Source organism: Meriones unguiculatus, chromosome 7, assembly GCF_030254825.1.
Source record: "Meriones unguiculatus strain TT.TT164.6M chromosome 7, Bangor_MerUng_6.1, whole genome shotgun sequence".
Taxonomy (NCBI): domain Eukaryota; kingdom Metazoa; phylum Chordata; class Mammalia; order Rodentia; family Muridae; genus Meriones; species Meriones unguiculatus.
Genome location: NC_083355.1, coordinates 106,039,491 through 106,055,760, shown reverse-complemented (window position 1 = coordinate 106,055,760; position 16,270 = coordinate 106,039,491). Strand labels below are relative to the sequence as shown.

General features: G+C 52.0%; 1 protein-coding gene across 7 annotated transcripts in view; it reads left to right on the top strand.

Moving 5' to 3' along the window:
- Positions 1-15,682, top strand: part of Ttc7b (tetratricopeptide repeat domain 7B) — a 200,139-nt gene extending 184,457 nt beyond the window's left edge. For all 7 annotated transcript variants that reach the window (XM_060388045.1, XM_060388042.1, XM_060388040.1 and 4 more), the window contains one exon: positions 14,676-15,682. In XM_060388045.1, coding sequence (XP_060244028.1) covers positions 14,676-14,897 — 222 coding nt within the window. In that variant the 3' untranslated portion in view covers positions 14,898-15,682. The remainder of the gene's footprint in view (positions 1-14,675) is intronic.
- The last annotated feature ends 588 nt before the right edge of the window (positions 15,683-16,270 follow it).

Sequence of the window (16,270 nt, the reverse complement as noted above, 5' to 3'; positions counted from 1 at the left end):
TCTTCTGTCCACGCAGGATGGTGGTGATTATCCTAACAGGAGTGTGATCATACGTGTGAGCCTGAAGGACTACAGTTGTATCTAATGACAAATGTTATACCTGGTTCTTAGTTGAAGCATTTTCTCTTTATGTCTGGCTGGTGCCTGTCCCCTTACAGGGGACAAGTAAGTGACCCCAAGCTGGTAACAACAGTGATTTGCTGAGGGGAACTGGGTGATGGTGCTCATGTGCACCACTGGCTGAGTTGACTCTTGAGGAGATCTATAATTGAAATTCCTGCCAGTGTCCTTCTAAATGCAGCAGAAGCTGCTTGCCTGGCACAGAGAAGCCTCTGACATTGGATGCTGCATCTTTCTTCATAAATAAAGAAGAGCAGCCCCTCCCCACAGGAGCTTGGGGCCCTGCAGGTTCTCTCATCCTCTGCACTAGGCTGCAGATGCATGGAGCTAGAACCAAAGCTCAAGCAAGGGTCCCTGTGGAGATCTCCCAGAACAAACTAGAAGCAAAATCTGCTTCTTCCAAAGGACAACATGCATGTTTCCAGGCCTTCTAAAGCGAGGCAGGTCAATCGAGTTATAATTGGCTCTCTAATTAGAACTCCCACAAGCTGTTAAATTCTTTACCTGCTGCCTGCATCTTATACGAAGGTAACAAATACACTTCTGCCTTTGATTAAAGAGCCAGCTACAGTCACCAGCCTCCCGCTGGCAGCAGCTACCCCCCAGCCACCACTGCCTCACTCGGATGCCTGCACACCCACCAGCAAGCATAACAGGGAGCGCAGCTGTCTGCTAAGAAGTAGCTGTGGAGAAGTCAGGCCCAGAGGTCATGTTGCTGGCAACCGGCTGGAAGCTACAGAGCAGAGTTGGCCATGTTTCCAGGGTGACGCATTCCTGGGGAGATACCATAGAGCCTGGGCCCCCCTACCAGAGCTGTTCCATGCTAGAGAAAATGTATCCTATGCCCCTCTGTATTCTCAGTGCTGAAGAAAATTGGGGTTTTTTATTGTTCCCCTCAAGAGCACAGCATGGTTTGGACACTGTTGTTGGCATCTGATGGCCCTGATGTCACCTGGAGGCACACCAGCAGTTTCAACTACATTTGGAAAGGGGCTGGTCCCACTTACCTAGTGCTGGGGCCAACAAGCACAACCTTCTCTAACTCCAAGCCTCTGCAGCAAGCTCAAGTAGGCTGCAAGAAATTTAGCCTTGGTGGGAGGACTTACTCCTTGGGAAATGGCAAATGCCACAAGTCTGAGCATTTTTTTTTTCCAGAGAGCTATTTCGGCTGGTACATCACTTGCACTCATGGGCCAAGGGGGAGTTGTTAGGAAGGAGGGAAGCAGAGGGACACTAGAGCAGCATGGGTAGAAAAGAGCACCCAAGGCCCCACCCCAGGAGATGCTGTGGCATGCAGCAGACAGCACACCTGCCCTCTGAATAGAGGCGAGGCTGAAGGAAGCCAGGGGAGGAAGAATGGCAGAACTTCCCAGGCCAGGGCCAGAAAGAGTGGTGGCTAGGAGTACACAATTGGAACAGAAAAAAACAGCATCTAGAATCTAGCTTCGACAGATCTGTGTGACCAGGACATGTCGCGTCTCCTCTGTGGTGATCATGCCAACCTTTGTCTGCCCTTAGGGATGTAGACATGGTCTTGGCCCAGCACAGATACTCACCTCGGTACCTGCCCTTCTCCCAAACATGGCAGCATGAAAGTCACATGGAAAGTAAGATTCCCTCAGACCCTCTAGGACAAGGCATGGGGTTCCCTATTCTTTAGGAAAGAGGGGGCTGCCTTTTAGTAGAGGGTCTAGTCAGAGAACAAAAGTTGCCTGTAATAGTGTTATAGAGCTGATCCTGGATCAGCCAGTGCCACCTCCGGGTATGACATCCAGGGTTAGAGCACAAAACAGCCATTACCTTTGCTGAATCTGTAGCCTGGGATAGCCACAGCAGTGGTGGTGGGTGCTTTAATTTATTCTAATTTTCCAGTCTCCCTCTAAGTCATTGTTCAAGCCTGCAGGGACCCATTTTGAGCTTCTGAGAAGTCAGGCATGCTCAGTGTCAGTCACAGCCTGTTACATAGTAGGGGCCACATACAAATGAGCTCAGTCCCTCGATGACAGGCGAGCAGAGCCTCCCACGCCTCCTCTCAGCTCTCACAGGGAACTCTTGAGGAGATGAGTCTGATCTTGATGCTGATTTATTCCGCACTGAAGTGGGAAATGATAAGAGCACAGTGTGTAGGGAAAGAAAGTGCCCTCTGGGTCTCTGTTCTCTCCAAGAGCTCTGCACTGGAAACCTTCCTCTCTACCTAACCATGTTGTCCCTGGGTCCCCTAGATCTCCAGCTCGACCACTGTCTTCCTTCGTCTACAGCTGGGCCTGAGTTGGGAGCACTAGGGAGGAACTTCATTCCCAAACAACAGTAAAAGCCTGCTTCCAAGCTAACTGTCTATTTCTCCTTTCCTCGATAAACTGACTTTCCCTGCAGTGGTATGTCAGCAACACATGCACATAGTGAGGGATGGCTGAGTGGGCCAGGCGCTGGCTAGTGAGGCCCACCCACCCGTCTTTCCCATCCAGACATAGGATTATGAGTTGTCTTGTTATTTTGGGGACAATTTTTCCAAGGCTAATCAGTTACAGTCCCCCCTTCATCGGAAAATGTCTTATCATTTCTGTTTGTTCCTGTTTAAAAATGGAAAAATCATTCCTGCCAGACGCTGGCAGGGATGGTGTAGGTGCTGGCCAGAGTGACCACATCCATGCTGGCAGGTAGTAAATCACCCCGTGTTTGTATCCCAGTGAGTCAGATGATCCAGCAGAGGACCACCACCTGGAGGTCGTCCTCTTTGGGTCCCTGTTTATTGAAAACGGGCTGCTGGGAGGACCGAGGCTTTGTGTCATCTTGGCAGTCATGTTGCAGCTGGCATTCTCCATTTAAAGTGCAGATGGGCCCAGAGAAGTCGCGTCCCCAACAACCTTCAGGAATGGGTGTAGAAGCTGAGCTGTCATCCCACACACTGCTGCCCTGGGCCAGAGTACAGTTGGCATGGACAGTAGGGTGATGGACAGGACTGGGACATGACACCCATTCAGGGATCATCTATGGAGTCCTTATAGTATACCAAGAATGTTCTAGGGGCTGGAATGGCTTGTAATTAACAGCATGCATTGTCTGGACACTGCAAGTCCCCAGAGGTAGAAAGGTGAGTAAACATGGCCTCTGCTCTCTACTGTTGCCATCTTGGCACTTTCCAGGTTCCTGTAAATCCTGGAGCCTTCTGGCACTCTCACTGAACCCAAGCCTGCTGCTCACCCACCTACTCCTGAGAAGGGCAAAAGCAGTGCTCCACCCAGGGACCCTCAGGCTGAGCTTAGCTGGGCTCCCCCATAGCCTCTCTGTGTGCACATGAGAGCACAGTCCCAAGGCTGCTCTTCTGAGGCATGCAGTTTTGCAGCTGGATGTCAGCCTCTTTCTCTTGCCCAGTCTCTTCCTTGAGAAGCGTTCCTGGTCACAACAACCACTGCTTCTCAAGTCCTAAGACACATACACATAGAGTATATAATAATGTTCCCAAAATATGTAATGCTCCCAGCATATGGAGCGCTCCCAAAACTGTGGAGTGCTCCCAAAATATGTAGTAAGTTAAGAAACCTTCCCAGTCCCATACTCTGCACCTTTGTTTCCCAGACCAAAAAAGTAAGACTCTTAGACAAGACTCAGTTTAGGTTGGCAGTCAGTGGCAGGTCCCATAGTAGGGTGGAGAGAGGACGCCCCACTCATTGGGCCTCCCAGCCCTGCCTTCTGCCCAGGCGTCTCACCAGCTTGCTGGAGCTGGGCTTTTGCTTGCAGTGTTTGGTCAGAGGTGGTGAGGCTGAGTACAGAGAGCATCTGCAAAGGTGTGGCTTCCCTCCCCGCCTCTCCTGAGAATAGGCTGTCCCTTGGGCTGGCTGCATGGCTTAGATCTTATCCTACTGTAGGCTCACTTGTTTGAACTTGTGGTTCTCAACTCGATGGCACTTTTGGGGGCGGTTATGGGACCTTAAACGAAGGAGGAAGGAGGGCCTAGCTCGAGGAAGTGGGCCAGTGTGAATCGGACATAAGGGCGATAGCCCAGTAGCTCTACTAGCTAGTCCATCAAGATGCAAGCAAACAGCTTCACTCTCCTGCCACCACACCCAAGTGCCCTGTCCACTGTCCTGCCTTCTCTGACACGACAATCTATACCCTCAAACTTTGAGCCAAAATAAGTCCTTTTCCGGAGTGTCTTCTTATCTGGTGTTTAGTCTTGGTGATTAGCCGAGGATCTGCCACAGGCCTGGAAGAGGTTCCAGGCCTGGGCCACCGCAGTAGGGGCCAAGGTCTCTGGGACCCCCGCTCTCTGGCCCTGTGACTGCAGGAAACCCTCTGTGCAGCTCCTCTGTTGGCCGGTTACATGTATATTGTGGTGACCATGACAGGCCCATAATTGGAAGGCCTCTGCCCAACCAGGGCTCTGAGGAGGTGCCTCCCACCCATGTTCCCTCTGCTGGGGAGCTGGCCTGCTCATACCACCTGTGGAAACAGTGGTCACAGATGGCTGTGCCCCCGCATCCTACCTGGGGTAGTACACCACCTTTCCAAACAAGCAGGGACGGAAGCCTCCTCTAGGGGCAGGTAGGCCGCCCTGGGAGGCAATTAGCACCATACTTTCCACTGTGTGGATGACTTGGGCCATGGGGAAGCGCTTGGTGTCAAGGCTGTCCTGCCTTGTTGTTTTCTGCCTGGCTTGTTGTTGGCAAAGGTAGATAAAAATAAATAAATAAGTCAACCAGGGAGATGTATAAATAAGTCAACAGGAGTCTCCTGCCCATTGCCAGTGGAAAAGTACCAGTAAGGGCAGCCAGGTAGCACACAGAGAATAGGACAGCTGACTGGGGAATGGCAGTCTCCACAGCATCAGGACCAAAGCACTTCTTGCCTAAGAGCAAGTCAGGCCCAGCCTATGAGCTCATCTCACTGCAGCAAAGCGCGAGCGCTGGGGGAGGGGAAGCTGGAGGCTCAGCCTGGACTATTTCCAGGGACTGCCTCCGGTTTCAGAGTGAGACAGACGCGCACCATCCCCGCACTGTGCCGAGGACCCAGGGCTCCTTGTCACTCCCTCCACCCCATCGTGGCTCTCTGTTCATCGGCTGTCCTTTGATGCTGCCTAGGATTAGCTGGCCTGACACTTCCTCAAGTGGGTCAGCACGCCAGGCAGAGCTGCGGGGGCACCGTGCTTCGCTTTTGTGCTGACTGGTGCTTGAATCTGTGAGCCTCAGCCTCAGGCTGCTGCCAGCAGGCACTCCTCTGGTGCTGGGGTTCCCCCACAGCCCCTACCTGGCTTCAGGGCCCCTGCTGACAGCAACACCAAGTACCCGGTGTTCGGCCACCAGGGCCACTGGGTGTTCCCTGCGCGTTAATCCCAATGGCAAGTCAAAATGTCTGGGACCAGGGCAGTGTGCCCAGGCAGAGTGCCTGCCCTGACATCCTGGGTAACAATGACACCCTGCTCCTCGGCCTCACCACCTTCTGACTGGGCGTTTGACTGCTTATTAAATGAGCTCATCCTCTCAAGAGCCAGGTACCTGCCTTGGGTTGACGGTGTGTCCACGGGGAGGAACTAGATACATGTGGGGGTCTTCTGTCTCACAGCCGCCTTGGGGCCACAGCACCTCCCCTAGTGCTAAGTGGCCGTGGGCCCTGGGCTTCAGCCTTCCCCTCCACTGAGCAAGTGGGTAAGAGAGTTGTGTCTTGTCATCAGGGTACTGTCCTATAGCTTCCTTCCCTCATGCAGACATTGGTTCTGCACACTCAAGAGATAGCCCTGCTCTGCTCAGGACACCAGGTCCATGCTGTGATCTTTAGGTGACAGGAAATCTGGCCCCTGTGACAGTCTGTACCCCTGAGTCTCAAGCAAGCCACACAAGTAGAGGCACACTGAAGTACACAGCTCTCCATGCACATTTATGGATGGAGGGAAAGAGCCGGAAGTAATTACAGCAGACTGAGCAGAGCCCCATCTGGGGACACAGATACAGATGCTGTCCCACAGTCCACTTCTGTGGTCCAGCATGGGCCAGGTGGCTTCCAAGAGTCTATATCCATAGAATCATTCAAAAAGGGGCTAAAACTGTATGAGGAAAAAAATACAACTGCTCAAGATACATCCTGACTTTTTCTTGTCATTATAAGTATTTCAGTATGGCAGCTATCAACAGCATATCCCTGACAGAGGATGCAATGTATGATATGGACATTTTCTTCCATCAGAATCCTGAAGCTGAACCAGAGGTGGGGTGAGGGTTATTGGATCTCTTTGTTTCTCTTCCCAGTGAGACCACACTGACTAAATCTCCTTTTTCTGATTTTTACTTTTAAAAATGCACATAGAACTGCATAGGTAATAAGCAAAAATGCACTGTCTGTATCAGAGATTTCAACTCGTTGGTTATTGGGAGCTAATCTCCCCACAGGCCCTGAAGAATGCTGCGCTTGCTCTCTCCTGGCCTGTACCACCCACCCCCAGAAAGAAAGGAGGCTGGCCCTCAGAATGCTCCTCTGCCCCACTCTCTGCCACCCCAGCTGCACCCTGAACTCATTCTGTGGGAGGGGGTGGGCTTTGGCCTCTCAGGCCGTGGAAGTGGCTAGCCAGTTGGCTGTGGTCGCTCCCTAAATTTTTCCAAAAATCCCCAGCTCTCTAAAACCCACCACAGCCTATAGATATATTGGCACTAGTCCTGAGCACCCCTTTCAAAGAAATTAGGCCAGAAGAAATTGAAGGCCCGAGCTGAACGGGCCCTTGGGCTTACAGCCAGACTTCTGGCATCCTCGACACCAGTGTCAACTGCATGACAGCCCATCACTCCAGCATTTCTAATTGCAGAACACACTCTTCTAGGATATTTCAAACCATCCTGGAAAAAAATAATAATAAAGCCACTTTAAAAGATTCTGCCAGCCACATGCCTTTTAAAAAACATTCAAAACAGAAAAGCCATCCTCATGTATTCTTGACCCTTGATGATGGCTTTCTCTGAACCCACAGGGCGGCTTCCTCCTTTGAGGCTATACATGATACAGAATGCGGTCATATGGGGAATGTTTAAATTTACTCTCCATGCGTAGCTCAGAGGGTGGGGAAGGAGGGAGCTAAGCTAGCCAGAAGTTCCCTTCAGGTCCTTAAGGGCTGCCGGTAGAAACAGAAGAGGGCTTATCCACTCGACTTCAGGGGACTCAGAGAACATCAGTGCTTGGGGATTCTATAGAAAGGCTCATTAGAGGTCCATTCGTTCCAGGGCTCTCTCTATAGGGGAATAGAGAGCTCCTGGAAGATGTGAGAATAGTGTTGCTCTCTGAGGAGAAAGCAGAGACCCAGAACCCTGTGGGCTGAGGACTGCTGTCTCTGTAGCTGGCTGGCCCTTGGGCTCACAAAAATATGAGATTTGTTTGCTCCTGACTGAGTTTGCTGCTGGAAGGCCTAGGCCTCAGAAGGCACTTTTCTTCACATAAAGCATTTGCCCTAGAAAAAAGAGCTCCATGGGAGGGCAGCCTCCTGCCCACAGAGATCACTTGCTAACAGAGGCCTGCCACCTGTGTGGGGCAGCCGCAGGGGCCCTTCATGAGAGGCCCCAGGCAGAGGCCCCAGGCCCTCTTTTCCTGGTGTTTGTAGCACATGTGGATGAGGAAGAGCTTCAAAGGTGTATGCTAAGTGCCAAGACCTCTGTACTCCACCTCTGCCCCAGGCCTCCTCCTTCTCCTTCCTGCCTTGCACATCCTAGGGGTCTCCTACAAGTTTTGATTTGTTATAGTTAGCTTGGAGGAGAGCAAGAGAAGGAGGAGGCATCCTGTGTTTGGGTACTGACATTCAAGCGGGGCTGGGGTGAGGGGGGTGGAAGGGGATGAGGGCAGAGGTGACAGGGATTACAGAAGGCTACTTTAATGCCACCCCAGCCCTGTCCATCATTGATGGAGAGAGGCAACATAGCACCAAGTTGGCCTCACTCAGTAGTTCCAGAGCTCTCTCCTCAACCTGCTGCTGACCTTTGGCAGAAGTCCCTCCCTGCAGTGTGACAGGGCTCTGGCAGCTGGCATTTCCATCCTGTCCTTTGTCCCTGCAGCTTTCCCTCCATTGCCCTTCAGCCCAGGTCCTCAGAGCGGAACTTGAGCTGCCCTTGCTGTTCTGGAGGCTGAGCAGCCTCACGAATCATCTGTCCTCACTGAAGTGTCTGGAGGCCACCCAGGGCTGGTGGCAGAAGCCATGTGCTGCTGGGGACAAGGCTGCCTGCACACACTGGGCACCTGCTGCGCACCTTGTACGGGCACAAGTTGGTCAGGAAGGCCTTGGCATGAACTGGGTCACCGACCTCTGGGTTCCTTCTCCAGGGAGCCGAGTGGCTGTGTGTTAGCCCTCCTGCAGTGTGCTCAGGCGGGCATGGGCAGAGGAATGCAGGCAGGTGGCTGGACTGAGGACACCTGGCATCGAGCCAGCCTTCCAGACTGGCGCAGTTATCCTGGACACATACAGAGCTCAGAGCAAACAACAGAAACAGAGAGCCTAGTGGAGGCCAGGCCTTACCCCGTAGCTGCTGGGCTCTGGATAGAGAAACCGAGGACAGCCCCTCCCCCATCCCCACCCCCGCACCTATTGGTGCTGCTTCAGGTCCTTCTGCGGGAGTCAGTGGGAAGCAGGGTGGGCTGATAGAGGTCCCCTGTGCTGCATCACAGACAGCTCTTCTAATGCTTCAGAGGAGGAGGGCAGCTGCGGGGAGCCCCAGGACGGCCCAAGGCTCTGTGTTCCAGCACCACCAGCAGCCATCCTGTCCAAGCCATTATTGTTCCCTGTGGGCTTCCGAGTGGCAATAGTTCAGTCAGGCTCTGATTTAAAGAAAAGGGTTTGTTAAAGTATCCCTGGCCTATTGTTTCTGATCACTGGTGTGTGCTGCTCCTCATCCAAACTGCCGTGAGTACAGACTCAGCCTGTTCCCCTGTCCTATAAAGCCTGTTTGAGTTTGAGCCCAACTCTCTCTGGAACAGACAGTCTCCCACTGCTTCAGTTGACCATCACAGCAGTACCAACTCATGGGTACAAAAAAGAAAAAAGAAAGAAAGAAAGGAGCCTTTGCTCTTCCCCTAGCCAGCATGAAGAGCCACGGCAGGGCACTGGTCTGGATCTGTGCTCAGTTAATGGTCAGGTCATATTCTTAAATCCAGGGGTTGTTTTCAGGGCTTGCTGAGGTGATGGAGAGCATCTAGTCCTGCCCTGTCATCACCCACAGCAACGCTCAGTGAAGAAGCAGGGCCGGGAGAGGATTCTCTGCAGTTGTGTAACATCTCTCACAGCCAGTTAAGCAAGTGCTCGAAGTTACCCTGGGCTCCTCGCATGCCAGCTGCTGGCCCCAGGTGTTTGTGCTCCTGTGGGTTTTGAGGGGCCATCAAATATCGCTGCCTTGAGCCACTTGCCCTAACCCTGCCCCCTGCAGGGTTGCAATGATGGCACTTCTGACCTAGAAGTAGGAACAAAGCTATTAAAAGTCCAGTGAGTAACAGATGGCTACCTGGAGACAGTGCAGGGACTGATGGGGCACAAGAGACATCCATAGCCTGCCTGGAGAGCGCCCAGCACTCATTCCCCAGTCACTGCCTGGGAAAAGTACAGCCAGCTGGAGACAGGACACCTGGCCCCAACTACAGCTGAGCACATGAATTTTTAGCACGGCTTCTTTGAGAAGGATGCTTTTTCATGGATATCGCCTCCCCATGCCAATACCCCTGGGATAGGCAATAGACTGTGGCTTGCCTTGAGCTCAGCAAATGGCTGCCCTTGCTCCTGGGCAGAGCACCATGGAGATGCCCAAGATTCCCAGAGGAGCTTTGGTCTGGAAGGCTTCCTACTCATGAGCCATGGTCTTCCCAGGGCTCCTGTGTACTCTCTAAGCATGTGGCAAGGTGTTGAGTCTAGGGCAGCAATTACCACAACAAAAAGGCAGATGCTAATTGCCCTCAAACTAGCCAAGTCCATTTTCTCTTACTTGAAATAACAGGTTTAATTTAATCCTTTATTTCTAATTTGGTACATCACCAAGATCTTATTTGTATAAAACACCTGATTAGAATAATTACAAGCTTGGGAAGCTGTCTGCATTTGTGTCTGATGAAAGGGACTCTCAGGGAGCTCCTGTTCCCTCACACTCTGCAAGAATGAGGGGACCCAGTGGTGAGGACACACATATGCGTCACAGTTCAGTCTCAGCTCCACACGGCTGGCGTAGGTGCTCTGCTCGGCAGAGATCTGTAGTAGCATCCACCCTGGGAGTAGTCAAGGAGGATGGAGGTTGACCCAGCACCTAGCACTGAATAGGGCTTGGTGTCCTTAGACCATTCACTGCTCTTAAGACAGGCCTGCATTGCACCCATCTGTGTCCCAGCATGTCTGGACTGTCACCCCTTAGGTCGTATCCATTTCGATGCAAGGGAGGGAGTTGTAAGTTCTAGGGTCATGGAGTATGTTTTTCATCTTCGCTTTCTCTTGCTGAGAGCCAGTGCTCCTAGCCTACTTGTGGGAAGCAGTGGATCCTGTGCTCCTCAGGGAATTTGGAGGCCCAGGACATGGATGGACTGGAGATCCTCCAGGAAGGGCCAGGCTGACTGAGGTAGAGAAGTGAAAGGGCACAGCAGTGTGCCCAGTGGCCACCATCCTGTCTAAAAGGCTACAGCTAGCGGCAGCGGGAACAGTTCAATGCAAAGCTCTGGAGTGAGGCTTCTGGTCTTTGGAGAGGAGAAAGGAAGAGAGGAAGGGATTTTGGTGCTCTAGTACAGGATTGCTCTTCAAGGCCAGGGCAGAGCCTGGAAGGGCCTAGTCACATGGTCAACTGCCAACCACTCTGGCCAACCTTTTGCTTAGCAAGAGCATGCTATGGTAGGGTAGCTCCTGTAGTAGGACCAATTCCCCAGCTGGCCTTGGCTCACAGGGAGATGGAGAAAGGCCTACCTTTCATTCCTATGACAAGCCCACACTGGCAATCCCCATAAGCCTCCAGCTTTAGGAATTAATTCCTCAGAACACATTGCTTGGGAAGGTCTGGGGTCACCTGAGAGTAGCAACCTGTCTCTTACGTCAGGCCTAGGTCTGTGAAGGGCCAAGGCCTAACCAGTGGGGAACCACAGAGACACCACCACCACTATCCCCCACCAGCACTAGCATTGATGGTGTCAATCAATTGCACCCATGGGGCTTTGCTCTGAGGACTTTTAGCAAAGTAGACCTGCTCTGCCCTATACCCTGGAGCCCTCACAGCAGGCTGCACACATATTCAGTAGCTGCTACATCAAGACAAAATTCCTAGCCTAGGGACTGGGGGACCTGTCTCAGCAGAGTGAAACCAGTGGCCTCTGAGAGAACAATACTTTCCAAGTCCCCACACTGGCCCACTTTTTGGCTAACAGGACACCCCAGCCAGCCCAGGCAATAGGAAGGCAAGGAGTCCTCCTGAGCCATGAATAAATGAGCAGGAAGTTCCCACGCTGCTGGCCACAGCTGGAGAACCCTGCGCGTTGAAGAGGAGCAATTCCCCAGTCATAGCATGAGGCGAGGGGTGGGGAACAATGCAGTCAGCTAGTGGTCAGAGAAACGGAGAAAACAGTGTGGCTACTTGATGTCATCTGTATACACTGGAGTGTGCTGTCAACGAGCCACGGGTCCCCTGCCATAGCCACAGCCTCAACCTTGAATTGCCACTCAAAGCCACAGGAGCAGCATGGACCTGGAACACAGAACAGGCCCCTTGTCCCACCTGTAGAGAAGTAAGCAGGATGCCTTTGTGCCAAGGTGCCCTTTACCTTGTCTCTTGCCAGAGGCCTATGGTGTAGCTCCTCACCTAGAACCCACCCAGCACCCTCTTCTCAAGTGTGTTCAGAATCATGACATACTGAAATGCGTCCAGAGAGATGAGACGGGCCTGTTGTGACCCCTGCACACTGCTGCTTGCTGCCACCTTCCAGACCCTGCCTGCATCCATCTATTGTTTGCTGCTTGGGAGGTTCCAGAGAGAGCTAGGCCAATGACACCCCCTAGAAGGAGCAGGCAGGAGCTCTTTAGCCCTAATGTGCTGCTGTCTGGCCCTCGAGTTGCATGATGATGTTGGGTTGTCACATTTCCTCCAGGGGACCAGAGGCATGGAGGAGCCGTTTTTTGCTCACCTGAAAAGGTGGGAGTCACCTGATAAGATGATTGTCCACAGCTGGAATTCACTGTCTTTTAGAGACTGAGAATGCCCCTCAGCCTGGTACATATTGGGCTTGGCCATGCCTTCCCAGAGAGCTATGATGTCCCCTAGGGAATCAAATGCACATGGGGCAGTGCTGAGCATGTCCCAGATGCTGGGTAAGCATTTGCTGTCTGTACGGCAGCGGTTGTTCTCATTCCTTCAGGCAGGCCGGCCCGGAGGCTGAACATCTCTCCCTGTTCCTATCCAGTTCCCACACTCTCGGAGGGATGGAGAGGCTAAGAGTGAACCAGCGTACACTGGGATAGGGTCTCTGAGATGGCCCACCTGCCACTGCCATCGCCATCAGTTCTTGCTCCCCACCCTCTGTTTCTATTTCCTCCTCCTCCACCCACCAAGACTTCCTGGACCCTGTCCCCCCAGAGCTAGGATTCTCTCTTCTGTAACCCCAGCAGAGGACTTCCACAGGGCTTCTTGGCTGCCATCCCACTGACCGCCAGCTCGGCCCAGCAGGTAGCTCAGAAGTCAGTTCAACCTTTTAGGCACCTGCAGGGCACGCGTCCCAAGGAAGGGTCAGCTGAAGTTGTCCTCCGGGTCTAGACGCTAGCTGCTGCAGATGCCGGTTTTCTGGGTGCTCTGAGAGTGCCCGCTGTACGCCCTGTTCTATCACCCACACGTGGCTCAGGCCACAGCTGCCACTGTGCCTGCCACTTCTGAGGCCTGACCCACTGCTCTCGCCTGGTGCTAAAGTACATGGTGAGAGCAGGCTAGGTCCACCTTGGAAACACAAGCTGCGTGTAGGAACAAGGCTTACTGGGAGAGTTAGGATTATGTTTGAGTGCTGTGAGGCTGTGGCCTGTTCTTGGGCAGGAAAATTGTCCGCCATAAAGATATCAGCTTCTCCGTGAATACCTGGAGATTCAGCGTAAATACAGTTTGACTCCCAAAGGGACTGACCAAGTGATTGTCGCATTTGTCTCTAATAGTTGAAGGCAAGATGGTCAGGAACTATTTAAAAGCAAAGGGTAGAGAGGAAAGACTTTAATCCTACCTATTAAAATATGACTCATAGTTGTGGAAATTAAAACAGCATGGCGCTGATACAGAGGGTAGCTATGTGGCTTATTGGAGCATAGTAGGTGACCCTGTTTTTGGCTACGGTCTGCTGCATGACACAGCCAGTGCTCCACAGAGTGAAGGGCAGGCGGGATTAGCCATTTTATGTCTTCCACAGCAGCAGAATCTAGCACTCTAAAAGGAGCCATGGCCTCTACCAATGACTGCCACTTTGGAGACATAACCCTAAAGAAAGACTCTCCAGATGACCGAAGGCCACTGTGAGGAATGCTGGGGAACCGGATGACCCCCACATCCCGCACCCTTCATCCTCCACACACATCAGTCCCTCCACGTCTGTTTATAAACAGACCATAAGTGTTTCTCAATAAATTTATCTCACTAGAGGCTGTTGGAGCTATAAAAGGCTGACGGTCGAGTCAAGAGTAGCTGTCTGCGCCTTTAGAAGACAGAGGCAGGGGCATCGCCACAAATTAGAGGTCAGCGTGGGCTGTAAAGTGAAATCCTGTTTCAGAGAACAGAAGAGCACTCTCTAGAAAGATAGCCGTAGCTGTGTGACGTTCAAGAGTAGAGGCTGGCTATGACCTGAGTGTCTCCACACAAAGAAAAGGCTGGTTACGTAAGAGTGTGGCCATTAGATGAAAAGGCACTTCCTGACCAGCATGACTGGGAAACGTGGCTGTGGTCAGATATTTGGGGATCAACACAAACACCCAACTGAAGCAGAAAGGTGACTTGTGTGCACAGCTGAACAGGGCTGAGCACTGGACATTAGCATAAGTCACTTGATTAAGGCAAGAGACTGGGAAAGTCTTTTAAATGTCATAACCAGTGACGCCACAGATGACAGACACCCTCCCATTTAGGATTGTGTCACCTAGGACACAGCAGACCAGCCACACTGGGTCACTATAGACCTTTGCACTTGGTTGATGAGACATTTTCAGAGGAACTATATAAAACTGCTTTTTGTTTGTTTGCTTTTTAATTACTATTTGGGGGTGGTGTAGTTGTTATTTTGGTTTGGGGGCTTGTTTGCTTTGTTTTTAGTTTGTTTTTGGGTCTCACTGTAGCCCAGGATGGCCTCACACTTTACCTCCTCAGCCTCCTGAGTGCCATGAGCCATGCACCTGGCTGAAATTGCCATATTTGTGTTCAAAGGCGAAAGGATTTCAGCAGTTTCATGTGGTCAGACAATGTCTGACACTGTTGCCCCCGAGCCCAGGGATTGGCGCGAACTTGCTGTGTACCTAGAATAGGAGATGCCTCCCTGCCTCCAGGGTCCCTCCTCAGGGTCCAGGTCAGGCAGGTAGCTGGCCCTCCTGAGTGTCTGACTGTCTGTCTCCGCAGGCGCTGGTCCTTCACCAGCTGGGCCGCTACAGTCTAGCTGAGAAGATCCTCCGAGACGCAGTGCAGGTGAACTCGACAGCCCACGAGGTCTGGAATGGGCTTGGCGAGGTCCTCCAAGCTCAGGGCAACGACGCGGCAGCCACAGAGTGCTTCCTGACGGCCCTGGAGCTGGAGGCCAGCAGCCCTGCTGTGCCCTTCACCGTCATCCCCAGGGTGCTCTGAGGGGCCACCCGCCTCGCCCGCTGCGCAGGCCCAGGGTGCTCTGTGTGGACACCAGGGGTCATCCTGTCACCCAGTGGACAGATCTGCAGTACTGAGGCCCTGGCGGGAGCTCTGCCCACAGTGGATTAACCACGCCGACCCTGAATCATCGCTCTCCCCTCCTGCATTCATCCACTCTTGTTGTTTTTGCCAGATCCACGATCATTTTCTGAATCTACTCATGTTGTTCCAAATGGATTATGTGCCATATTCAGTTAGTTGACACCTGGGTTTTAAGTGAAATGATTACAGACTTAATCAGAGAATGTAGAAGAATGTATTCCAGGTTAAAATTCAGTGGCAGAACAGATTATTTTTATCAGCGCTATAATGAAAGCAACGGCCCTGCCCTCTGCGGCCCTTCCACCTCTCCTGCCCCTCCCTTGGCCCAAAACCAAATGTGAATTTTCTGTTTCCCACCTCAGTACTCGTCCATGCCAGGACACCAGCTGACAACTTCTCAGTTTTATTGTCAACAGTTGTACCATGTGGTGAATTACTGTTCTCCTACTTAGAACAAAGCCTGAGTCTAAGAGTATTTATATTTTACCGATATATGGCTGTTACAAGAGAAGGAAATATGAGTTATTTAAGTTTAACTTTTTTATGTGAATTCAGAGTTTATTTATCGATGGAAATATGTACAAAGAAGCTTCAAATGGAATATTTACCGACATTCCTTATACATGACAGGCACTTGGCTAAACAGGAAGATGATGTTAATAAAAAAATGATTTTTAAATGGACCCCTGCCTATTGTCTTTCACAGAGCTGGCAGCCAGAGAACCGCTGTTGGCTCATTTGTGGGGTGAGAGCTCTCCCGTTCTGGGGCTCTGAATGGTCTGCCTGGGCACAGGGAGGGTCCCACACCAGCTGTGCAGAGAGCCGCTCTAGAAGATAGCTTCCGGCCTGGGCTGGCTCCTCACTCCAGGTCTGAGAAGGGTAAGCGCTTTTCTCCTTCCCAGCCTCTAGCTCCTCACTTACATCTGTCTGTGTGTCCAGGTCCCAGAGGCCCTGGCTGTCTAGCCTGCTTTCCGACCTACCGTGCCTGTCTCACTAAGGGCATTCATTCACTCACTCTCTCATTCATTCATTCATGGGTGAGGAGACATGGAAAGGTCAAGACACTCACCTGGGGAAATAACCTGGCAAAAAAAAATGAGATGCAAGCCTGTGGCTTTATCTTTCCCAGACGCCAAGGTCTGCCCTGTAGAGCGAGGCTTTGGGGACTGAGCCATGTATGAGATGCCCTAATTCCAGGAATGCTGACTGTGACCAAGACAAGCCTGGAGGAAAATCAGACGAGTGTGTACAGGGAAGAGGGTACACAGATG